The sequence below is a fragment of the Oryctolagus cuniculus genome, chromosome 3, assembly GCF_051225735.1.
Source record: "Oryctolagus cuniculus isolate XC-2025 breed Fujian yellow rabbit chromosome 3, ASM5122573v1, whole genome shotgun sequence".
Lineage (NCBI taxonomy): Eukaryota > Metazoa > Chordata > Mammalia > Lagomorpha > Leporidae > Oryctolagus > Oryctolagus cuniculus.
Window position 1 is genome coordinate 89,731,631 of NC_142869.1, and position 23,791 is coordinate 89,755,421.

At 47.8% G+C, this 23,791-nt stretch overlaps 1 protein-coding gene across 3 annotated transcripts in view; it reads left to right on the forward strand.

Annotated features, from left to right (window-relative positions):
- Positions 1-11,306: 11,306 nt before the first annotated feature.
- CACNB4 (calcium voltage-gated channel auxiliary subunit beta 4) overlaps positions 11,307-23,791 on the forward strand; it is a 290,150-nt gene continuing 277,665 nt past the window's right edge. For 2 of the 3 annotated variants that reach the window (XM_051848623.3, XM_089328315.1), the window contains exons 1-2: positions 11,577-11,832; positions 12,066-12,149. In XM_051848623.3, the coding sequence (XP_051704583.1) occupies positions 11,824-11,832; positions 12,066-12,149 (93 nt within the window). In that variant the 5' untranslated portion in view covers positions 11,577-11,823. Of the gene's footprint in view, positions 11,507-11,576; positions 11,833-12,065; positions 12,150-23,791 lie in introns of those variants that run through there. The other variant, XM_051848622.3, reaches the window with a different exon arrangement.

Below are 23,791 nucleotides of genomic sequence, written 5' to 3' on the forward strand. Positions count from 1 at the left end.
TCTTCTGCACTGTAAACCCAGGGATTGTAGAAGGGGCACAGTGTACTTTGTTGTTGTTTTTTGACACATGGCACAACTATTTCACAGAAAAAATAAGAAAATTAGAATTTTAATATTTGGAATTAAGCCATTTAACACTTTAATCTGAACTTTTAGAAGGATGTTTCTTTGGAGAGTTATAGAAAGAACTTTTACAATTTATGACAAGTCCTCCAAATGGCAGAATGAGGATGAAGGAGAGAGGTGATCAGATTGCTGTAAGAGTAGTTGAAGCAAATTACCCTGGATGTAGAAGAGTGTAATGTTCGCAGCTTTTAAATCTCCCTTGTGAGAGACCTGTGCATACCTGCCTGTGCCCTGAACTCCTGGAGTATTCTGTCCCCACTCAGTGATTTTGGGGTTGGTGAAGGCCATGTGTAGGCCAAAGGGGTATGAGCAGGTGGAACAGGTGTCCAGCATCTGCGCAGGGGCTTCAGGGGCCTCCTGCACCTCAGTAGCTCTCACTTCCGCCCTCTGCAGAGCCACTGTGTCCCAGCCTGGAACTGCTGCTGCAGCCTGGGCCTGGCAACGGGAAGGCAGGGAGTCAGACCAGAACCACAGGCTACACGGTGGTGGAATCCACTGAGAGTTTAGAGTTGTTTGTTACCATAGCAAAAATGGCAAATATGCCTGGTAAAAGATATATAGAATAAAAAATTCGAGGAGGCTGGCATTGTTGCATGGTGGGTTAAGTAACCACCTGCAGTGCCAGCATCCCATATGCGCACTGGTTCATGACCCGGCTGCTCCACTTCTGATCCACCTCCTTGCTGAAGTCCTGGGAGAAGCACTGGAGGATGGCTCAAGCACTTGGGTCCCTGCCACCCACGAGGGAGACCTAGAAGCTCGTGGCTCCTGGCTTCAGCCTGGCCAAGTGCTGGCTGTTGTGCTCATCTGGGAAGTGAACCAGCTGATGGAAGATCTGTCTCTCCCTCTCTCTCTTAACACTTTCAAATAAATAAATAAGTGTACTTTTTTAAAGATTGAGTTAAATGTGAATTAGCTAGTAAGTAGCATTTCAGTATAATTCACCATTTAAAAGATGTGTAGGTGTGATTCATTTTCAGTGTGATTATACATAACAGATTTTTGCATTTTTTTCCATTATCATCAGAATCGTTTGTAGGCTTCAAAAGTGTACCCAGAGAGTAGTGTTTTCCCTGGCTTCACAGCATGTAAGTTTTTTTAGGGTTAGGAAAGCAAACATCTTTATCCAATTTCTAAAAACAATTTTTTAAAAATTTATTTTATTTATTCGAAAGGCAGAGTTAGAGAGAGCTTCCATCCACTGATTCCTCCTGAAATGGCCATAGTGGCTGAGGCTGAGCAAGGCCAAAGCCAGGAGCCAGGAGCTTCATCCAGCTCACAATGAGTGCAGGGGCTCAAGCATTTGGGCCATCTTCTGCTGTTTTCCCAGGCCTATCCAGCAGGGAACTAGATAGGAAGTGGAACAGTTGGGACTTGAACCGGTACCCATATGGAATGCCAGTGCTGAGGGCGGAGGCTTAACCCACTAAGCTGCAAAACTTAAAAATTTATTTTAAATTTATTAAAATTTATAGAAAATTTATTTAAATTTTATCAAATTTTATTTAAATGTATAATAATTTTAATATCCTGGAAGTCCATGGCTTTTAACAAATTTTTTATTGGGGAAGGAGGGGTAATTCTGGAAAAGTTATTTAGAGCTAGAGAAAATAAATTCTCCAAGACAAGGAATAAAGTTTACACTGCCCCACTTCAAATCCAGCTCCCTGCTAATGCGCCTGGGGAGGCAGTGAGCCATGGCCCAAGTGCATGGGCTCCTGCATCCACATGGGAGACCAGCATGGAGTTCCAGGCCTCTCGCTTCAGCCTGGCCCAGCCCTGGAAGTTGCAGCCATTTGGGGAGTAAAACAGTGGGTGGAAGATTCTTTCTCCCCACTCCCCCACAACTCCCTTCCCCTGCCCTGTAACTCTGCCTTTCAAATAAGTAAATAAATCCGAAAAAGGAAACTGCCACTTACTATTTCCATCAGCAGTGAAGGAGAGTTCTTGTTGTAATAGGTGTGTACTAATACTGCATTGTTTTGATTTGCACGTCCCTAAACCTAAATGATAAGCAACTTTGACATGCTTATTTGCTATCTGTATCTGTCTTTGGTCATGTGTCTGTGTCTGTTCAAATCTTTTGTCTGTTTTTTGATTAGATTGTTCCTGAGTATTAAGCATTATCTGTGTATCCTATTTATAAGTTCTTTTTAAGATAGTGTCTTAGAAATATTTACTCCTAGTATGTGGCATGCCTTTCCATTCTCTTAACAGAGTCACTAAGCAGAAGTTTATAATTTTTAAAAGTTTTTCATTTTCATTTTATTTAAAAGTCAGGGAGACAGAGACATAGATCTTATATCTACTATTTACTCCCCAAATACCCACAATAAGCTAGGGCTAGGACCAAAGTCACGAGTCCAGAACACTCTACTGATCTCCCATGTGGGTGGCAGGAACCCAGAGACTTGAGCCATTATTTGCTCCTTCCCAAGGAGCACATTAGCAGGAAGCTACATTGGAAATGGAGGAGCTGGAATTTGAACAAGAACAAGACACTCCAGCAGGGGATGTGGGTGTCCCAAGTAGAGACGTGGCTGCTGAGCCAAATGTCCATTGTAGGTTTGTTTGTTTGTTTTAAGATTTATTTATTTGAAAGGCAGAGTTATAGAGAGGCAGAGGCAGAGAGAGAGAGAGAGAGAGAGAGAGGTCTTCCATTTTCTGGTTTACATGGTCACTGGAGCTGCGCTGATCCGAAGCCAGGAGCCAGGAGCCTGCTCTGGGTTTCCCACACGGGTTCAGGGACCCAAGGACCTGGACTTGTGTGGGGAGCAACTCTGGACTAGACTAAGTTACTGGAATTAAGACTTATTCTATGCATCTGCTCTCCCACAATATGGCGCTGGGAGAGGAGGAAACAGCTTCTACACAGCTGCCTCCAGTTCAACCAATAAACTGTAGGACCTGCTCCTGATTGGAGGAGAGCAGCATACTCGGCGTGTGGGTAGCAGAGTTGGGATTGGTGGAAGAGGACTATAAAGGAGGAGAGAGACAACATGCACCAGGAACATCTAAGAGGAACACCTGTGCAGCCCCCGAGAGAGCCGGCCGGCGGTGTGCCGCTCCCCCGCGGAAGTGGGGAAAGTGGCAGGGGGAACCGCCCTTCCACGGAGGTGGAAGGGATGGTAGCCAACCCGGGAAGAACCAGCAGCAAACCCGGGGAGGGCCGAGCAGACAAAAGAACAGCGCAGGGTCCTGTGTTGTTCCTCCACGAAGAGGGGGAGCGACAGACTTGGGCCATCTTCTATTGCTTTTCCAGGTCATAGCAGAGAGCTGGATAGGAAGTGGAGCAGCCAGGACCCAAACTTGCACCCATATGGGATGCCAGCACTGCAGGCGGTGGCTTCACCTACTGTGCCACAGCACTGGCCCCCACTCTATTTTTCATTTTGACTAAGTCCAACATACCAGTTTTTTGCTTTCTTGGATCACACTTTAGGTGGTGGTTATATCTAAAACCACCAGGGCCGGCGTTGTGGCATAGCAGGTAAAGCTGCTGACTGCAGTGCCGGCATCCCATATGGGCGCTGTTCAAGTCTGCTGCTCCACTTCCCATCCAGCTCTCTGCTATGGCCTGGGAAAGCAGTAGAAGATGGCCCAAGTCCTTGGACCCCTGCACCCATGTGGGAGACCCAGAAGAAGCTCCTGGCTTCGGATCGGCGCAGCTCTGGCCATTGCAGCCAATTGGGGAGTGAACTGGTGGGTGGAAGACCTCTCTCTCTCTCTCTCTCTCTCTCTCTCTCTCTCTCTCTGCCTCTCAGTAACTGCCTTTCAAATAAATAAATAAATCTTAAAGATAAATAAATAAAACCTAACCATCAAACTCAAGAGTTGTAAAACTTTCTACTGTTTTCTCCTAGAAATTTTATAATGTTTGTATTTACTCTTCTATCTATGGCTATTTTGAGTTAATTTAAAAAATCTGAAGATTTATAAAAATAATAATGGGCTGGCATTGTGGTGCAGCAGGTTAGCCACGCCCACAATGCTAGCATCCCAAATTAGCGCCAGTTCAAGTCGCAGCCCCTCCACTCCCGATCCTGCTCCCTGCTAATGTGCCTGGGGAAGCAGCAGAAGATGGCCCACATGCTTGGGCCCCCGCTACACATGTGCAGACCTGGATGAAGTTCCAGGTTCCTGGCTTTGGTCTGGTTCAGTCCTGGCTATTGCAGCCATTTGGGGAGTGAACCCACAGATAGAAGATCTCTCTCTCTCTGTCTCTCCCTCTCTCTGTTACTCTTCTTTCAAATAAAAAAATCAATCTTTAAAAAAAAGCTTTATTAGCATATAATTCACGTACCAAACAGTTCCCATTTCAAGTATTCAATCCGTTGCACAGATGTGTGCAATCACCACTAAATTCATTTTTATAACATTTTATTCATCTCAGAAAGAAGTCCTATACACTTTAGCTACCCCAGCCCTCACAAGCACTAATCTATTTTCTGTCTCTATAGATTTGCCTATTCTGAACACTTTAGATAAATGGGATCATACTCACATTTTTAAAGTCTGTCCAAGTTGTAGCATGTATCAGTACTTCATTCCTTTGTGTGAATGAATAATAATCTCTTGTATGGATATACTATATTTTGCTTATTGAGTCATCAATTGGTAGATACTTGGGTTATGCCCATTTTGATTATTATGAATACTGCTTTATGAACATTCTTATAAACATTTTTGTGTGGATAGCAACTTTGATTTACTTTGGGTATATACCTAGGAGTGGCGTTATGAGGCCATCTGGTTTATTCATTTGAGTAACTATCACACGCTGTTTCAAAATGTCTGCACTTTTGGCCGGCGCCGTGGCTCAATAGGCTAATCCTCCGGCTGCGGCGCCTGCACACTGGGTTCTAGTCCCGGTCCGGGCGCTGGATTCTGTCCCGGTTGCTCCTCTTCTGGTCCAGCTCTCTGCTGCGGCCCGGGAGTGCAGTGGAGGATGGCCCTGGTCCTTGGGCCCTGCACCTGCATGGGAGACCAGGAGAAGCACCTGGCTCTCCTGGCTTCGGATCGACGCAGCGCGCAGGCCGCAGCAGCCACTTGGGGGGTGAACCAGTGGAAAAGGAAGACCTTTCTCTCTGTCTCTCTCTCTCTCACTGTTTAACTCTGCCTGTCAAAAAAAAATTTTTTTAAAAAGTCTGCACTTTTATACTCCTTTCAGCAGTACATTATGATTCCAGTTTCTGCACATCCTTGCTCGTACTTGCTATTATCTGACTTCTTAATTATACATTTTTTTCTAGAGGTTGTAAGGTGGCTGTCCCAGATCATTCTGTACTGCTGTAACAGGATATGTGAGACTAGGTGATTTAAATGAACAGAAACTGATTTTCTCCCAGTGGTACAGGCTGAGAAGTTCCAGACAAAGGTGCTGGCACAAGGGCCTGCTTTCTCCATCGTCACACGGGGGAGGCAGAAGGAAGGAGGCAGAGCAAGAGGGGCTCCAAAGTTGCCCCCGACTCCCAACCATGAGACTGAAGACTCGTGCAGGCCTGGTCACCTCCCAAAGGTGCCTCCTCTTCGTACTGGCACAGTGCAGTTCAATTTCCACTTCAATTTGGAGGGGACAGGCATTCGAACCGTATGTGGCCCCTTCTTGGTTTTGATTTGCATTTTCTTGCCGACTAATGATGTTGGCCATCTTTTCATGTGCCAGGTAGCCGCGGGTCTATCTTTCTTGGTGATCCTGTGTCCATTTAAAAAACTGAGTTATTTATTTTTTACAGAGTTCTAAGGGTTATTTATATATTCTAGATTGAAGTCCATTGTCAGATTTATGATTTGCAAATATTTCCTCCCATTCTGTGGGTTGGCCTCTCAGATTGTTGATAGTGACCTCTGCAACACAAAAGCTTTAAAACATTTTTTAAAGATTTATTTATTTGAAAGGCAAATGACAGAGAACAGGAGAGAGAGAGAGAAAGTTGTTCACTCCTCTGTTGCTACAATGGCTGGGGCTGGGCTGAAGCCAGGAGTCACAAACTCCATTTACCACGGAGGTAGCAGGGGCCTGAGCACTTGGGCCAACTTCTGCTGTTTTCCCAGGTGCATTAGCAGGGGGCTGGATCTGAAGTGGAGCAGCAGGGACCCAAACAAGCACTGTGCCACATGTGGGCAAGTTTTAAATTTTGATGAAGTGAAAAGCATTTTGTCTTTTGTTGCTTGTGTTTTGGTGTCATATCTAAATATTGCTAAATACAACATCATAAATATTTAATCTTATTTTTCTAATAGTTTTGTATTTTTTAGTTATTTAAGTCTTTGATCTATTTTGAGTTAATTTCTGTATATTGTGTGTCTGAGGTAAGGATTCTATTTCTTTCCACTCTGGTGCTTATGGGAAGCATAATGCTGACATCACCACTTTATTTTTTATTTTTAAGATTTATTTTATTATTTGAAAGGCAGAGTTACACAGAGTCAGAGGCAGAGGCAGAGAGAGAGAAAGCTCTTCCATCCGCTGATTCACCCCCAGATGGCTGCAATGGCCAGAGTTGAGCTGATCCAAAGCCAGGAGCCAAGAACTTCTGGGTCTCCCATGTGGGTACAGGGGCCCAGTACTTGAGCCATCTTTCTACTGCTTTTCCAAGCACATTAACAGCGATCTGGATTGGAAGAGGAGCAGCCAGGACTCAAACCAGTGCCCATAGGGGATGCTGGTGCTGCAAGCGGGGCTTTAACCTGCTGTGCCATAGTGCCGGCCCGACATCACCACTTTTTTTTTTAATTTATCTATTTATTTGATAGAATTATATATAGAGGAAGAGAGAGAGAGATTCTTCCATCCACTGGTTCACTCCTCCAAATGGCCACAATGGCAGGGGCTGGGCCAGGCCTAAGCCAAGAGCCAGGAGATTCATCAGGGTCTCCCACGTGGGTGTCAGGGACCCAAGTACCTGAGCCATCTGCTGCTGCTTTCCCAGGTGCATTAGTCAGGAGCTGGATTGGAAGTGGAACAGCTGGGACTTGAAACAGTACTCATATGGATGCTGGCATCGCAGGTGGCAGCTTAACCCACTGAGCCACAATGCCAGTCCCAGGACATCACCACTTTAAGAGCTGACTGCTTGGTAGGGAGGAGCAGTAATCTCAGGGCTTCTGGTTTAGTCTCTGAGCGCCAGGAGCTAGATAGTCAATGCCCCATTGCTCTCATTTATCCCAGGAGTGGGGGCTGGGCAGAAGAAGCTAGCTCTCTTCTCTCTGCCATAGTTGCTCAGAACTTAACCTCAGTAATAAGTAGCTGGGAACAGGATGATAAATGTCAACATCCTGTCCCTCCCTTGCAGGTAATTGCAACTAGGGTTTGAGAAGAGGGCTCGTGTTCTTGGCTGCACCAGAGCTGGAAACATGATATAAAACACCCCCAGAAACATTGAAGGAATTGCTATAGAACCCCCACAACTGAGCCCAATTGCCTGACATGCAGCAAGCAATTACTGACTGTCGCTCCCCCTCTTCGTGGAGGAACGACACAGGACCCTGCGCTGTTCTTTCGTCTGCTCGGCCCTCCCCGGGTTTGCTGCTGGTTCTTCCCGGGTTGGCTACCATCCCTTCCACCTCCGTGGAAGGGCGGTTCCCCCTGCCACATTCCCCACTTCCGCGGGGGAGCGGCACACCGCCGGCCGGCTCTCTCGGGGGCTGCACAGGTGTTCCTCTTAGATGTTCCTGGTGCATGTTGTCTCTCTCCTCCTTTATAGTCCTCTTCCACCAATCCCAACTCTGCTACCCACACGCCGAGTACGCTGCTCTCCTCCAATCAGGAGCAGGTCCTACAGTTTATTGGTTGAACTGGAGGCAGCTGTGTAGAAGCTGTTTCCTCCTCTCCCAGCACCATATTGTGGGAGAGCAGATGCATAGAATAAGTCTTAATTCCAGTAACTTAGTCTAGTCCGAGTTGCTCCCCACACTGACACTGAAGTGGTGTTAAAAAAAAATAAGGTACTTATTGCAAAGCACAGAGGAAGAAGCCAGGCAACTAACACGTAATCCCCAAGGTCCCCAGAGGCTTAGGGATAGACTGCAGTCGGGACTGAGAGGTGTGTGTGCAGCACTGTCTAGGTGTTGGTTAGTGGTGCTCATGGCAAGGCTGTGTTCTCTGGGGGAATTCTGCTGATAGCAGAGTGGGCTCCATTCAGTCTGGGGCTACGTGCAGGTGGTGGTTACTTTTCTGCCCAGGGCCTGGAGTTCCTGGAAAGGAACCCCCTGGAGACAACGCTTAACATCATCTCCAAAGGAAATAAATAACCTCATGAGTCCCATGACTAGCGACCCCTATACCACTGCCTCACTTCAGAGAGTTAATTTCAGTACGTGGATGATGTGCAGTCATAAAAGCAGGGCAAAGAAACTTTCAGCTAAGGGAGGGAGGCTTGGAGACCCGGAGACTGGGAACTGATAGGATCTAGTACTGCATCCAAGCAACTGGATGGTGGGGGCTCGGTTTCATAGGCAGGGAGCAGGTCTTAGTTCAAATACCAGACTCTCTCTCTCTCTCTCTCTCTTTTTTTTTTTGAAAGGCAGAGAGATATCTCTCATCTGCTGATTTACACCATAAATGCTCACAATAGCAAGGTCTGGACCAGTCCAAAGCTGGGAACCCTGAACTCCATCTGGGTGTCTCACCTGGGTGGCAGGAGCACAGCTACTTGTACCATCATGTGTGCTGCCTCCCCAGGGTGTGCATTAGCAGGAAGCTGGAATCTGCAGCAGATATAGAATGTCATAGGGGATACAGGCATCCCAAACAGCAGCTGAACCACTGTGCAACATGCATACCCCAGTTACTTCCCTGGATAGATTTTTCTTTATTGGTTTGTACCCTCAGGACCATGTCCAGAGATTTCAGTGGTTGTGTGTGTGTGTGTGTGTGTGTGTGTGTGTGTGAATCATTTTCAGTTTGCTGTGATCAGCTGTACAGAGCTCTTTGCACTGTTGATCCACTGTAGACTGTGTTTTGATAACTCTGTCAGTGAGCCTGTGGGCAGTTGAAATGCAGAATATTCAAGTTCTAGTGGCCACATCACAATTCATCATATATATATGTATATTCATCATATATATATCACATATATATATATGAAATGTCACTATGAAAATGGCTCAGAACTGGGGCTGGCACTGTGGCTTACTTGGTTAATCCTCCGCCTGCGGCGCTGGCATCCCATATGGGTGCCAGGTTCTAGTCCCGATTGCTCCTCTTCCAGTCCAGCTCTCTGCTGTGGCCTGGGAGGGCAGTGGAGGATGGCCCAGGTGCTTGGGCCCTTGTGCCCGCATGGGAGACCAGGAAGAAGCACCTGGCTCCTGGCTTCAGATCAGCTCAGCTCTGGCTATGGCGGCCATCTGGGGGGTGAACCAACGGAAGGAAGACCTTTCTCTCTCTCTCTCTCACTGTCTAACTCTATCTGTCAAAAAAAAAAAAAAAAAAAAGGCTCAGAACTAAAACCAGATTGGGCTGATGGTCACTACAGCAGGGAATTCTGCATTGTTGGACATACCACCTCCCTGTAAACTTCAGGGAGTGTCTCCAGGAATAGGAGATAACAAGTGAAACATCAGTTTTGGAAACTTGGAGATTTTCACAAAAAGAGAATAAACCAAGGCAACCTATGCTAAGTCCCCAGAGAATAAATGCTCCAGTTTTGCAAGCGCACAAGAGCTCTCCAGGACTGGAGTGGTCAGGGGGGGTTCTGTGGAGGAACAGTGACCTGAGGCAGGGTTTGGAGGCAGGGCAGGGGACAGCAGCACTTGCAGGCTGGGGAGGGGGTGTGTTCCAAGGAGGCATTCCAAGGCAGAGTTGCTGTATGGGACTGTATTTGGTAGGTCTGGGTGGTAATCAGCAAAACTGCCTGCTTGCTGGAAGGTAGGTGTGGAGCAATCAAGTTGGTGAAATGTGGTGATAATCAGAAATGCAGGGACGCTTGGTGGTTGGACCACAGATTTGGGGCTATGTTTTAGATAAGTGACTTGAGCAAAACAGATTTTGGGAATATGCATTTTCCTATAGTGTCTAATTGGAAGTGTGTGTGTGTGTGTGTGTGTGTAGTAGGGAGCCTAGAGGCAGAGACTAGTTAAGCACACACACACACACACACAACCTTGGCATAAATCAAGGGGGGTAGGAGTGGAAAGAAAGTATCAGGTGGATGGTAAGAAAGAACCAGGACCTCAAGGCCAAGTAAGTCTTAAACATGGCATTTATTTCTGTAAATAAATTAATCAATACAATATTAGAATACAAGGCAGGATGGCTGACCTAGTGATTTGAGAGACCTTGTATATTTTAATGATGGATTCGGTGCAGTAACTATTTTTGAATTTGCATATATTTTTCCTTACTCTTCTTATGACTTCAAATCCCTCTTCGCCACAATCCTTGGCTTTTCGTGTGATTTCAGATTCACCTCCGAATATGTTTGCGGAAGGCAGGCCGCGGCAGCAAGGCAAAGGTTGGGGATGGTGGCCAGGATGACCTCCCTCCCTTGCTAACTGCCAGCCACGGAGAAATGGGAGGCACGTGGCCAACTCTTGCTCCTTAGCAGGTCTAACTTGACCTTCAAAACTCCTTAGGACCTGCCGGTCTCCTGTGAGGGGCTGCATCTTGCCAAAGACTGGCCAGCAGGGTCTCTCGCCCAGGCTGAATGTGTGTGTGCGCACGCGTGTGTGAGTGTGCGGGCGCGCGCGTGTGTCTCGTGGCTCTGAGGCTGGAGTTACCCAAACAACACAAAAACACGAACAGGAAGCAGCCCCCTCATCCCACGTCTTACCACAGCGAGCGGTTGAGTGAAGTCGAGTAAGGAAGGCTGGCTTTTGCCCTTTTAAAATTCCAGGGCGGCGCGCGCGCACACACACACACCCCCACTCGGTCTTTCCCACTCCCCGCCACACTGCACCAGCCTCCCTCCCCAAGTCCTGATTCATGAACCGTGCCACCTTTGTTTCATTTTAAACTGTGCAGACTATTTTAATCTTCCCACCCCCATCCCAGATTTTCCCCTCCCTGCCTCCTCTGGGAAGCTCTGATGTAAAGCGCCCGCTAGGTGGGAGAGAGCTGCTCCCGATCGGCTCGGGGAGGCGAGATCCCAAGAAGCCCCCTCCCCGGGACCCCGAAGCCGGCGCGGGGGCAGCGTCTCGGCCCCTTTAAGGTGCCACGCTCTCCGAAGTGCGGGCGGGGAGCCCGGGAGCCGGCGCGGGGCCAGGGAGCCGGGTGGGGAAGTCCTGCCGCCCTCCCCCTCCGGTCGCAGCCCAGCCTGCGGGGCCCGCGCGCCCTCCGCCCACCGCGCACGGGCTGGCCATGCGGCGGCTCTGAGCCATGTCCTCCTCCTCCTACGCCAAGAACGGGACCGTGGACGGGCCGCATTCCCCCACCTCGCAGGTACCGCCCCCTCCTCCGCCTCCGCCTCCTCGCCGCCCAAGAGCGCCCCGCCTTTGTGCCAGGTTGGCTGGGCCCCCGAGTCCCGGGAGTCGGCTGCCCGGCTCCCCATCCGTTCTCCGCGTCCCTTTCCTCTCCCGCTCCTCCTCCTCCCGCTCCTCCTCCCTTTCCTCCTCCTCCCTCTCCTCCTCCTCCTTCTCCTCCTCCTCCTCCTCCTCCTCCTCATCGTAGTCCAGGTCTTTGCGCTCCGGCTCCGGAGCCCATAGCCTCCCCCAGCGGATGCCGGGGACTCGGACCCCGCACCCCGAGAGTCTTTGTTGATGGATGTGGTGGGTGCTCGCGGGCTGCTCTCCTCGGGAATCTTTTCAGCCGTCCAGGCTTGCAGTGGGTGGGTGGGGGTGGGGGCTGTGTTCGGGAGCCTCGGAGGAGACTTGGGGACTTGGGTGCGGGCTCTGGGGGATCCCAGGGAGCTGGTCCCAAGGCGGACTCTGGCCAGGGTGGTCACCCCGCTCCACGCTGCGGTGCTCACCGGCTTCTCTCTGGCCCCGTGTATCGAGTCCAGGTGGCCCGAGGCACCACGACCCGGAGGAGCAGGTTGAAAAGATCCGATGGCAGCACCACTTCGACCAGCTTCATTCTCAGACAGGTAGGCTGCGGGCGCGGGCGGGCGAGCGGCGCCGGGGGTCCTGGCACCCAGCACGGCCCCCACGTGCGGCGGCAGCTGCAGGTCCGGTCCCTGATCGCGCGCGCCGCTTCGGGCTGCGTCTGTCTCCCAGTAGCCCGGGCTCCTAAGTCTCCGGATCCTGGCGTCCTCGTCCCCGCGCTCGCCTTCTCGGACCGCGTCTCTCTCTCCCAGGCCCGGTATCCCCGCAGTCTTTGGGTCCAGGCGTCTCTGCACCACCCCGGGAAGTTTGTACGGCTTCGGGTCGGCAGGGACAGGGATGTTGGTCAGGCACCCCGAACTTGAGAGCTGGGAATGTTGCTGCTTGCACCTTCCGGACTGGGAGAAACTCGCTTGGAGTCACCGGACCCCCCTGGGTGCAGGGGACCTGGCTTGCGCCGGAGTGAGAGTTAAGGGTTTCTTCTGCCTTTACTATTTTGAACACTCTGTCTAGATATTGGGAGAGATCTTCGAGCTCTAGTCAAAGGAACAACGCTTGGAGCAGAAAGTTCGGTCTCACTTTGGGACCTCTTCTTTGATTCGCTTATTTAGGGGAAAGCGGTCGGACCTGGTTAAATAAATGCAAGTAAGCCAACGCCGGCACTCAGTAGCCGGGGTCTGCGCGGTTTGTATTAGGCGTTTTATTTATTTTTTTTTCGGCGTGGTTCCAAGCAGTGTTGTTTGTGGCCGGCACGGCCACGAAGGCTGAGGCTGATGTGCCTTTCACCTTGACACAGGAAAGCGGTCCTGAATTTCCTTACTGTACGTGAAACCACCCCTAGCGCTGGGTGCTGGAGATCATGCAAAAGTGAGTCACCTTGATCTCTCTTTGGAACGGAAACCGCTGGGGTGTTGGCATTTGGGGTGGCCTGGGAAGACTGTAGTTAGCTCACCAAGAAGCTTCCCTCTCAGGTTCTGCCTTGGTCTGCTGGGGTGACCTTGAGAACTTCCTTCCCCTGTAGGTCAGTCAGATCCTTGCGTAATGGTTTCAACCTGTGATCGCTGCGGTGTGTTTGTGAAGTGATGGTTATCATCAGTTGAAACAGATCATGGCCACTGAATGGGCTTTAGACCCACAACTGGGCGCAGACCTCTCCTGAAGGGTCTGTTTCAAGCGGGTTTGGATTGTATTTATTATGCAGAATTTCACCTGCTGCAGGATCAGGAATTGTCACTGCTATTTAATTCAGTGAGCACAGAGCATGTGCATGGTTAAGAGAAATACCTTTGGATTCTGCATTCATTCTCAAAGTGGGTTCCATTCCCTTTGCAATGCTAGCTTGTGTACTTGGTAAGGCAAAGACAACGTTCATATTTTAAACATTTGTGAATTACACTGTTGGAGGTCTTGTGGTGTAGGTGCCTATTTTGGGGAGCACTTTATTATTGTAAATTCTTGGAAATACTATTATATGGCTCTGCATTCCATGAACTGTTTGACCAGAACTTTTGAGTTAGCCCACACTATCTCTGCACTTATACTTTGCTCTTCCAAACACAAACAAAACAGTATTCTTTTGATCTTTCCTTCTGTCCTCAGTTTATGCCAGTAAGTGAATCAGATAATATGTTTTTGTAAAATGTGCTGCTGTGTGCTGGCTTAAAAATGTAAAAATCATTACATGCTAAATAATTTTGGGTATAATTGGAGCCACTGTTGACTTTTAGAATATATTTCATAAAGCTTTCTGGAACTGGGATTCATTGGCTTGATAAAATGGTCCAATCTAAATTCAAGAAGTCACTGTATCATGTACACAATCTTCTTTCTTTTTGACACACACAGTAATGCCTAATTTTGGTGATCATTTTTCCTCCACGTGGTCTTATATAGATGGCATCATACAGACTGTTGTAATGGCTACAGTAAAAATAACTGAGCGATTTCTAGTCCTTTGATGAGATGAAAAATGATTGCAAATGGAATGTAACAGTATCTTTGGGATAAAACCAAGCCATTTTCCCTTAAATGCCAAAGAAAAGAAGCACCACAGCTGTTTATGTTCATAGAGGTTCATTATTTGTGGAACGGATGACCAGTGCCTTACCGACTTTTAAAATCTTGAGATATTGCAGTGGTGGAATTTGTTGGTGATATTTCACAGTCTTGTGTGATGACTTTGCACATGGGGACTTTGCACGTGGGGAAAGCGATGAAAACAACACTTCTCATTTCTTTTATTGTGTCGCTTACAGATAACCTGGAGGAAAAGCTTTCACTAAAAAAATAAATAAATAAATAAAATAGCAAATGAATTGTTGTTAGATGTGGAAGCCTGAACGGAGGTGAAGGGCAGAAGGCAGTGGCAAACTCATTCAGTAAAATAATCTTTGTCTTTTGAGCCGATAGGAAAGTTTCAGTGTTTGAGTTGTCCCTGAATGAGCAGACTGAGATAGAGAGTTGTGCACAAGGTCCCTCCGGCGTCTTTGACCTTGTCTCCTCGTCTGCTGGATTGCCGGCCTTCATGGTTTAAGAAGGATGGAGGTTTTGGAGTGAATCCAAGGAGCCACTAAATGGCTTCTTTGAGGAAAGGTGAGAAGATTAATATTTTGTTACTGAAAAGGGAGCGAGCAAGGGGTGACCCAGAAATGATCTTCAAAGTGTACTCCAACGCATTCTTTGGAAATGTGCTGGAGTGTTCTTGTTCTTCACTGAGGATGAAATTCAGTGGTTGGCTGATGTTAGAAAGGAATGGAGCTTTAGAGCAAGGCTTCCCCCCGAGTGTTGCTGTCCCTGGAACGGCTTTCCATCAGGGGGCTGTAGAGTTCTCTCCCAGGAGACCCCTTCTGACAGGTTATTTGTGAATGGATTCTGTGTTCAGGGATTTGCTATGTGCCCAGCACTATGTTGAGTTATTTGGAGGTGCAGGAGGGGGAGAAACAAATGAATAAATGAGATGCAGCCCCTGTACTCAGATTTTAGAGTCTAGATGTGTGTAAATATCGCAGTGAATAGTAACGCAAAGTGAGCAAAGTGACCGAGTACACTGAGTATCCAAACAACCATGGTGTCCTTGCAATTACAGTTTGTATGGTAGGGTACTCCAAGTTAGTCCTCTTCCCAGTGGGCTTTGAGGAGAAATCCTGGTTGGAGCGGAATGAATCTGAGCACCTCTTGTTGCTAAGTCTTCCGTCACAAGGACTGCAAAGTCTTTCAAGGCCTGGGGCCTGCCTGCTTCCAGGCTGGTGTTGAGCCATGATGCCAGCTCCGGATGCAGAGCTTGAACAACCATCCCCTTTTGTATCACAGGCCCTTTGCACATGCTGAGCTCTCCCAGGGAAGGGCTCTTGTTCTCCCCTTTGTCTGATTAACTTTCAGTCATCCTTGAGATCTAAGAGTTTAGTCTTCACTGCCTTGTCTAACCTTGCGGATAATCAGTTCCTCAGCCGGGGACTTCCAGAGTGCCTTGTGCCAGTTTTCATTAGCACTCCCACTATTATATCTTAACTTTACTTTGATTTCTCTGTTGCTATTTGTCTTCTCATTGAGATTATGAGTTTCATGAGGCAGGGACATGTCTGCCTTTGATCTTGGTACCCTCAGCATGTGGCACAGTGTATGTTTGATACATATTCATCGGAGTGAAGGAAGGAGAATGGATGTAGGACTAATGTGATATATTTTAGGCATGAAGTTGTGCTCCAAAATGAAACATATTAATTAATAGGGAGAAATCACCATGTAAAATAAACCTCCACCCAAGAACTGGTGGCTTAAAGCAATGATTTTTATTTCCATGTGATTGTCAGGCAGTCTTCCTGCTTCGAGTGCTGCTTTCTGGGCACTGGGTGGCTGGAAGGTCTAAATAGCCTCACGTATGTGGTTGCCAGGTGAAGCTGGCTGCTAAGAACTCAGCTACAGGTCTTGGCAGCAGGCTCAGCTTTCCTCCTCCAGGGCCTCTCAGCAGAGTTGCTTGAGCTTCCTGATAATATGGTGGCTGCTTTCCAAGAAGGAGCATCCCAAGAAGCAAGGGCTCAGGCTGCAGCTCTCCTGAGGCCAAGCTTGTAAGACCATGTGACATCACTTCTCTTGCAATCTCTAAGTCACAGCAGGTGTACAAGCCTGGTAGTTTCAAGGGAGAAGACAATAGGTTATTTTTGGATGAGATGTGAAAGCCCACATTACAGAAGAGCATGTGACAAACAAAATTGTAAGTCACACTCAGTGTTCAAATAATATTACAAATTGAACAATTTAAAGATTACTCACGTTATATAATAAACAAAATATATATTCATTTCAATAGATGCAAAAAAGTACTTTATAAATTTTATTTTTAATAGAGTCTTTTGGTAGCAGTTACACATAAATGTTTTTTAAAGATCTATTTATTTAGTTGAAAGGCAAACATAGAGAGAGAGAGGAGAGGCAAAGAGAGGGAGTGAGAGAGAGAGATCTTCCATTCTCTGGTTCACTCCTCAAATGGCCACAACAGCCAGGGCTGGGCCAGGCTGACGCCAGGAGCCAGGAGCTTCATCCAGGTCTCCCACATGGATGCAGGGGCCTAAGCACTTCAGCCATCCTCTGCTGCCTTCCCAGGTGCATTAGCAGGGAGCTGGATTGCAACTGGAGCATATGGGCATCGCAGGCGGTGGCTTAACCTTCTACACCACAGTGTTGGCCCTGATAAATTTCATTTTTCATAAACGTGTATTTATTATTTATTTGAAAGAGTGATGAGGTAGGGGGAAGATATCTTCCAGCTGTTGATTCACTGATACAAACAGCTGCAGCAGCTAGCTCTGGGCCAGGGGCCAGGAACTCCATCTCAGTCTCCCACATGATCTCTCACATGGGTGACAGGGGCCCAAGTACTTGGGCTAACATCTGTTGCTTTCCCAGGTGCATTATTAGAAGCTGGATCAGAAGTAGAGCTGCCAGGACTCAAAGTGGCACTGTGATACGGGATGCTGGCATCACATTGGGCCCTTGATAAAATTTAAATGTTCGTATATTGAGAAGAAGTGGAGGAGTTGGCATTGTGGTACAGCTTACCTGCGATCCTGGCATCCCAAGTTGTGACTGCTCTGCTTCTGATCCAGCTCCCTGCTAATGTGCCTGGGAAAGCAGCCATGATGGCCCGAGTGGGCCCCTGACAGCCACGTGGCAGACCCAGTGGAGTCCAGGCTCTGGGCTTTGGCCTGGCCCAGCCCCATTCTTGCAGCCATTTGGGGAGTGAAGCAGGGTATGGAAGATCTCTGTCTCTCTCTGTCCTTCCCTCTTTTTCTGTAACTCTGCCTTTCAAATAAATAAATAAATGCTTATTAATAAAAGAACAAGACGTTCCCTAAATCTAATACAAATTACCTCCTAAAACTTCCCTGCAAACAACATATTAAGCACAGAAAGTAGAAGCAGGATGTACTCAGTGATCAGCAAATTGTCAGATAATGGGTTATATAGATTACTATTCAGCCATTAAAGAAAAAAATGAAGTAGACTTGCATGTAGTGATATGGAAATGTCTTAAAGACGTTCACTTGAAATGCATTCAAGGGGAAAAAATAAGGGAGAGAATAAGACATAAAATGTCATAACATACAAGAATGTGAGGCGTGCAAGGTGTGGTTGCAGCACCTTTGGAATCACCAATGTTAGAGCAAAGAGCCTTGTGTTTTTTAAGGTATGCTAACCAGGTTATCGTTATAATACTTCAACAGTCGCACAGCGCATTTAGAGATCTAAAACATCCAGATTCTAAGTTGATGCTATAGTGAAACAAGCTGGCAGACAAATTCTTTGGCTAATAATTTGAGCACTGGTTCTAGATATATTTCTCTGATGCAAAACGAATTCACCAACAGAAGGTGTATGCTTTATGCATACCTCTAAGAATAATCATATGCATGTATTTATGCAAAATTTACCTAGAAACTTAGAGTCATAGAATTTCAGAAAAGGAGGAGATTGCAGAAAGAAAATGCTTCAGTCTGACATTTGCAGATGGATAAAACACAGGCCCAGGTCTTGTAAAGGTTGCCATCAATAGACGGTGCTAAAACTGACACAGGGGGCCCTGACTCAGAATCCATGGTTTTCCATCACAACACACCCCAGCTCTGAATAATCAAGACAGACATACAGACTCTCACTGATGTAGGTGCTTGAAAGCTCATATGGAACTGACTCCTCTGAGATCCTGGAAGCGTTCTTAATCTATGTGGTTGCCCTAAAGACCAGAGCATCCGTATTGGAGAATCTGGAGACCAAGGTCCTTTTTTATTTTTTTTCCCCCAGTTATCATGGATAGGAGTTTTGTTTGTATGATTCAGAATTCTTATAGGATAATTATTTGCTTGTTTATTTACTCACTTAACTGGTCATTGTGGCAGCCAGAGTCTAGCCAGTCTCACACAGCTACTTGAGCTTTTGTAACCAAGGGACTTGAATGTAGAGATACAGTTAAACAGGTGATGGGAGAGCTTAGACAGGAATGGGGAACATCCGGCCCGAGGGACACGTGAGGCCCATGAAATCATTCCGTCTGGCCCTGCCAAGACAGCCACAGGCAGGACTTGAAATTCAATAAATCTATAGCAGGCTAATTTTTATGTTGGTAATTTTGTATGGCCTGCAAATGATGTTATAAATATGCAAATGACCCTTGGCAGAAAACAGGTTCCCACCCCCAGCTTAGAAGCTACACCCATAAATTAGCAACAGCAGGAAGCCCCTGTACCTCTGGCCTAGAAAGACAAAGGGAGGAGAAGTGACTGGAGTCACCTGGCAGCAGCTGGACCACAGGGATCCCATGTGGTGGGCACAGGAGACACAGAGGAGACCGCCTCCATCAAAGGAGCCGCTGGAAGTAGACAGAATGGAGAGGCACAGCCTGGCTTCTCCCTTCCTCCCAGCCTGCAGGCTTTTGCCAGTCACTGCTGTTGGCCCAGCCCAGTTAGAAGCTGGCTGAACTGGGAGCCTGGGAAAGCAGAGCAGGGAAAGAGGAAGAGTGGGTTGGAGGGAGACAGGTCAGGACTGGCACGACCATTTTTTACATTGCAGCCCCCTCGAAGACAATACGGAATCGCTTTTAGCAGTGAAAGCATCAGTCGTTTTTTCCTTGCTCTGTTGTGGAACTTCCTTGCTAAATGAAATGCTGCAGTTACAGTGAACTTTGAGAAGTTGGCACTCATTTCCACACTGAATGTTTTATGGAATGAATCTTCCCAGGTTGGGACCTGACCGAGTAAGAAAGAACTTTGTCTCTCTGGGCAAACCGTGCTTTGTTCTGGCTCTGGGCTTGAATCAGTTGAGCTGGGGCTACAAAGCTCCTGACTGAGAATGTGGTGACCGGGCAGCTCCACTGTTAAGTGCTCAGGCTGTGTTCCAGGCTCACAGAGTTCCCTACATTTTGCTTCTGTAAACAACTAGTAAGCCTTCAGTTTAGGATGGTGAGATCATACTGCAACTTAAATTCTGCTTCAGGTGTTAACCTGTCTAGATAACCTTTTTAGATAATTAATTACAGGAAGCTGTGTGGAAACCTAAGATGAAAATGACCTTGGCTGTGCCTTGGGCATTCTGAATGACCCCACTTGCTGTCCCAGACACTGCAGCTGGCTGTGGCTATCACCGAGAAAACACTGCCCCTTCAGCAAGGAGGAAACCAAGGACTGAGTTCATGAGGATGTAGTTTAGTCAAATCGCAGGGCAGGGCTACTAGCAGAAACCAGCCTGTCAGCTCCTGCTGTGTTTGCTAACTCAGTAGGTTTCCCCAGCCCGGTCACATTTGGTTCCGACCCATCCTTTCTGGCTGTGCTCACGCCATTGTGCAAAGCTCATCTTCTTTCCCAGGGTCTGCCCCTGTCTTGGTTTTATTTCTGAAGCCTAGACTCAGGATGGAGCATTGCCCTACCCAGGGTGGGCAGCTTGCAACTAGTTGAGTGTCCCCTGAGGACTCCAGTGAGTGTCCCCAGATGTGCGGAGTGCAGGGTGCACAGGCCCCGTTCTGCTGTGGGGCTCCCTGTTTGGCCTCTGCGTGCTGCCTGGCAACGTTTTGGAGCTGACCACTTCCAAGAGCAGCCGCATCCGGCTCTCTGCTTGCATGCCTTCGTCTGAGCTTCTCTCCGGCTGGAGAGAATGGGTTACAGTCCTCCAAAATGTCCATTCTCTGAGCTGGGCCACCGGGGGGTGTGCCAGCGATGGCCAAACCTCTGCGCTCTTCATTCTGTTGCACACTGTGTGTCACACAAGCATCTCCTCGGTGAGCCCTGGCAGGACAAGGCTTGCGAAGCACTGCTCTGACACCCCCAGGCCCACACTCTCTTACAGTGCCTCTCCGGATCAGAGTATTTCACGTGGATAAAGTCGCACGAAGAGCTAGGCTGTTTGTCCCCAGGGAACCCCCGTGAGAACACATTCTGGTCGAAGCAATTGATATTGTCCTGGCTTTGCACTGTTACATGTTCCTGTTCCTACTTCCTGAAGGAGGGAAGCAAAGAAGTGGGGCACAGTTCTCTGCCTCCTGGAAGAGTGGACGTTATGAACCTGACTACGCCAGAACACGCAGGAATGTCACCTGCACCTTAACCATGTGTACTGGCGGAGATAAGGGGTGGGGGCACTGAGGGTGGAGTACAGGAAACCGAAGACCTAATTAGTGGAAAGGCCTGATTATAGATTTACTGTGAAGAGAATGGTGTTATTGCTTTCAAGTGACAATAATGATAAGCTGTGTGCTGTGCCCTACTGCTTTCAGGAACAGATCAGGTTGGGGTGGGTGAAACCACTGCTTGGGACGTGTGTATCCCATATTAAAGTGCCAGGACTTGAACTACTCTGCTTCTGATCCAGCTCCCTGCTAATGCACCTGGGAGGCAGTGGAGGATGGCCCAAGTCCTTGGGTTCCTGCCACCCTACATGGGAGACCCAGATGGAGTTCCTGGTTTTGAGCTGACCCAGTGCCGGCTCTTGTGGGCATTTGGGGGAGTGAACCAGAGGATGAAGGATCTTTCCCTACCTCCCCCGTCACTGCCTTTCCAACAAGTACATAAATAAATGTTTAAAAATATAGATAAGACTGAGGTTATTGTTGACACCTGGATTGAATATGAACAATGCTTTGAAATTCCTTGTCGGCAGTTCTTCATTTTAACTTGAGTAAACACGTTGCTATTTTCTTTAACACAACCTTACTTCTGAGACACATACATAGAGCAGAGGTAATTACTTGAATCTGGAGTTCAGTATTTGTACTTTATGTACTGAAGGCTTTAATTAGGTAAGGGCTTTAAAACTTATGTAGCAAACTACCAGATCTTCCTGATTGCCTCACTCATCATATGGATGACAGGTCGGGTCTATTTTATTTTTCACTTTGTAGTCTCTGCTGGTGGATGTATCTTTATCCATTCTTGCAGTTAATTGGTATAGTAGTATTTGTGTTGGGAGGAAATAGTTTGTAAAAATGAACTTGACAAGAAGATGCATTTTTCTGGGTAGTCAGAATCACTAGAAGTGGAAAACTTTTGTAGTGTTCATTGATTCCATCTATCATACTATTTTTGAACTCCTTATGGCAAGTTTTTTTTTTTAGCAGTTTCTTTTTTAACACATGGAAAACCCAGTAGAAATGGAAATGCATAGTACCTTGTGCAGAGAAATTTATCATCCCCTCTACTTTCTTTTTAATGTTTATTTTATTTTTTAGAAGATTTATTCATTTACTTGAAAGAGTTACAGAGAGGCAGAGGCAGAAAGAGTTCGAGAGGCAGAAAGAGGTGAACTTCCATCCTCTGGTTCTCTCCCCAAATGGCCACAACAGCAGGAGCTGGGCCAATCTGAAGCCAGGAGCCAGAAGATTTTCTGGGTCTCCCACGTGGGTGCAGGGGCCCAAGGACCTGGACCATCTTCTACTGCTTTCCCAGGCCATAGCAGAGAGCTGGATCGGAAGTGGAGCAGCCAGGACTCAAACCAACACCCATGTGGGATGCTGGCACTGCAGGCGGCGGCTTTACCCGCTAGGTCACAGTGCTGGCCCCTAGTGTTTATTTTTCATCTATTTGAAAGAGGCAGCGAGAGAGAGATCGATTGGTTGATTTTCCATATACTGGCTCACTCCCCAAATGCTCACAACAGCTAGAGCTGGGCCAGGCTGAAACAAAGAGTCCAGAACTCTATCTGGGTCTCCCACCTTGGTGGCAAGGGCCCAAGCACTTGAGCCACCATTTGCTGCCTCTTAGGATGCATTACCAGGTAGTTGGATTGGAAGTGAAGTAGCTGGGACTTGAACCGGCACTCATTCAGATGTGGGATGCAGAACTTCCAAGCAGTGGCTTAACCCACTGTGCCACAGTGCCTGCCCTCTACTTTCTACTTAAGCGATCCAGTGCTATTGCTAAAATGCAAATGCTGATGATGACTGAGACTCAAACAGCCGGGTAAAGTGGCCATTGTTATGGCTGGAATGCTCCATGGTCACTGTTGTTTTGTTTGGTGTGTGAGTGTGCGTGTGTGTGTGTGTTGAACAGAGAGCAGAAAGACATTTTTTCCAGAAATGTTGGTGCTGCACTCTTATTATCACCATTATCTAACATTTTTGTCAACCCAGAATGAAACTTCAACCCCATTAGCAGCCATTCCCCATCTTTCTCCGCATGCCCTGCTGGCCAACTAATCCTCTACCCTCTGTCACTATAGATTTGGGCATATCTGGACATTTCATGTAAGGGTAATCTGTCGCTCCCCCTCTTCGTGGAGGAACGACACAGGACCCTGCGCTGTTCTTTCGTCTGCTCGGCCCTCCCCGGGTTTGCTGCTGGTTCTTCCCGGGTTGGCTACTATCCCTTCCACCTCCGTGGAAGGGCAGTTCCCCCTGGCCACATTCCCCACTTCCGCAGGGGAGTGGCACACCGCCGGCCGGCTCTCTCGGGGGCTGCACAGGTGTTCCTCATAGATGTTCCTGGTGCATGCCGTCTCTCTCCTCCTTTATAGTCCCCCTCCGCCAATCCTAACTCGGCTGCCCACACGCCGAGCACGCTGCTCTCCTCCAATCAGGAGCAAGTCCTACAGTTTATTGGCTGAACTGGAGGCAGCTGTGTAGAAGCCTCTTTCTTCTCTCCCAGCGCCATATTGTGGGAGAGCAGATGCATAGAATAAGTCTTAATTCCAGTAACTTAGTCTAGTCCGGGTTGCTCCCAGTTGCTCCCCACAGTAATCATACCATGTGTGGTCTTTTGTGAGTGGCTTTAGATTTTTTTTATTGCCATATTCTCTATGGCAGCCTGAGAGGTTTTAGTTGTAGCTCCTTGTCTAAATGTGCAGTGTTAGCCCTGCTGGTGGTCAATGGGGAGGATCATACTTCTTTTTGTTTATTTATTATTTTTAAAGGTTTATTTTACTTATTTGAGAGGCAGAGTGACAGGGGCGAGGGGGGAGGGCAGAAAGAGAGAGAGAGAGAGAGATCAATCGATTGATCTTTTTTTCCACTGTTCCACTTTCCCAGTGGCCACAGCAGCTGGGGCTGTGCCATGCCCAGGCTTAGAGCCTAGAACTCCATCTTGAATCTCCCATATATGTGGCAAGGGCCCAAGTACTTGGGCCATCGTCTGCTGTTTTCCCGGGCCATTAGCAGGGAGCTGGATAGGAAGTGGAGTTAGCCAGACTTGACCTGAGCCCTGAAATGGGA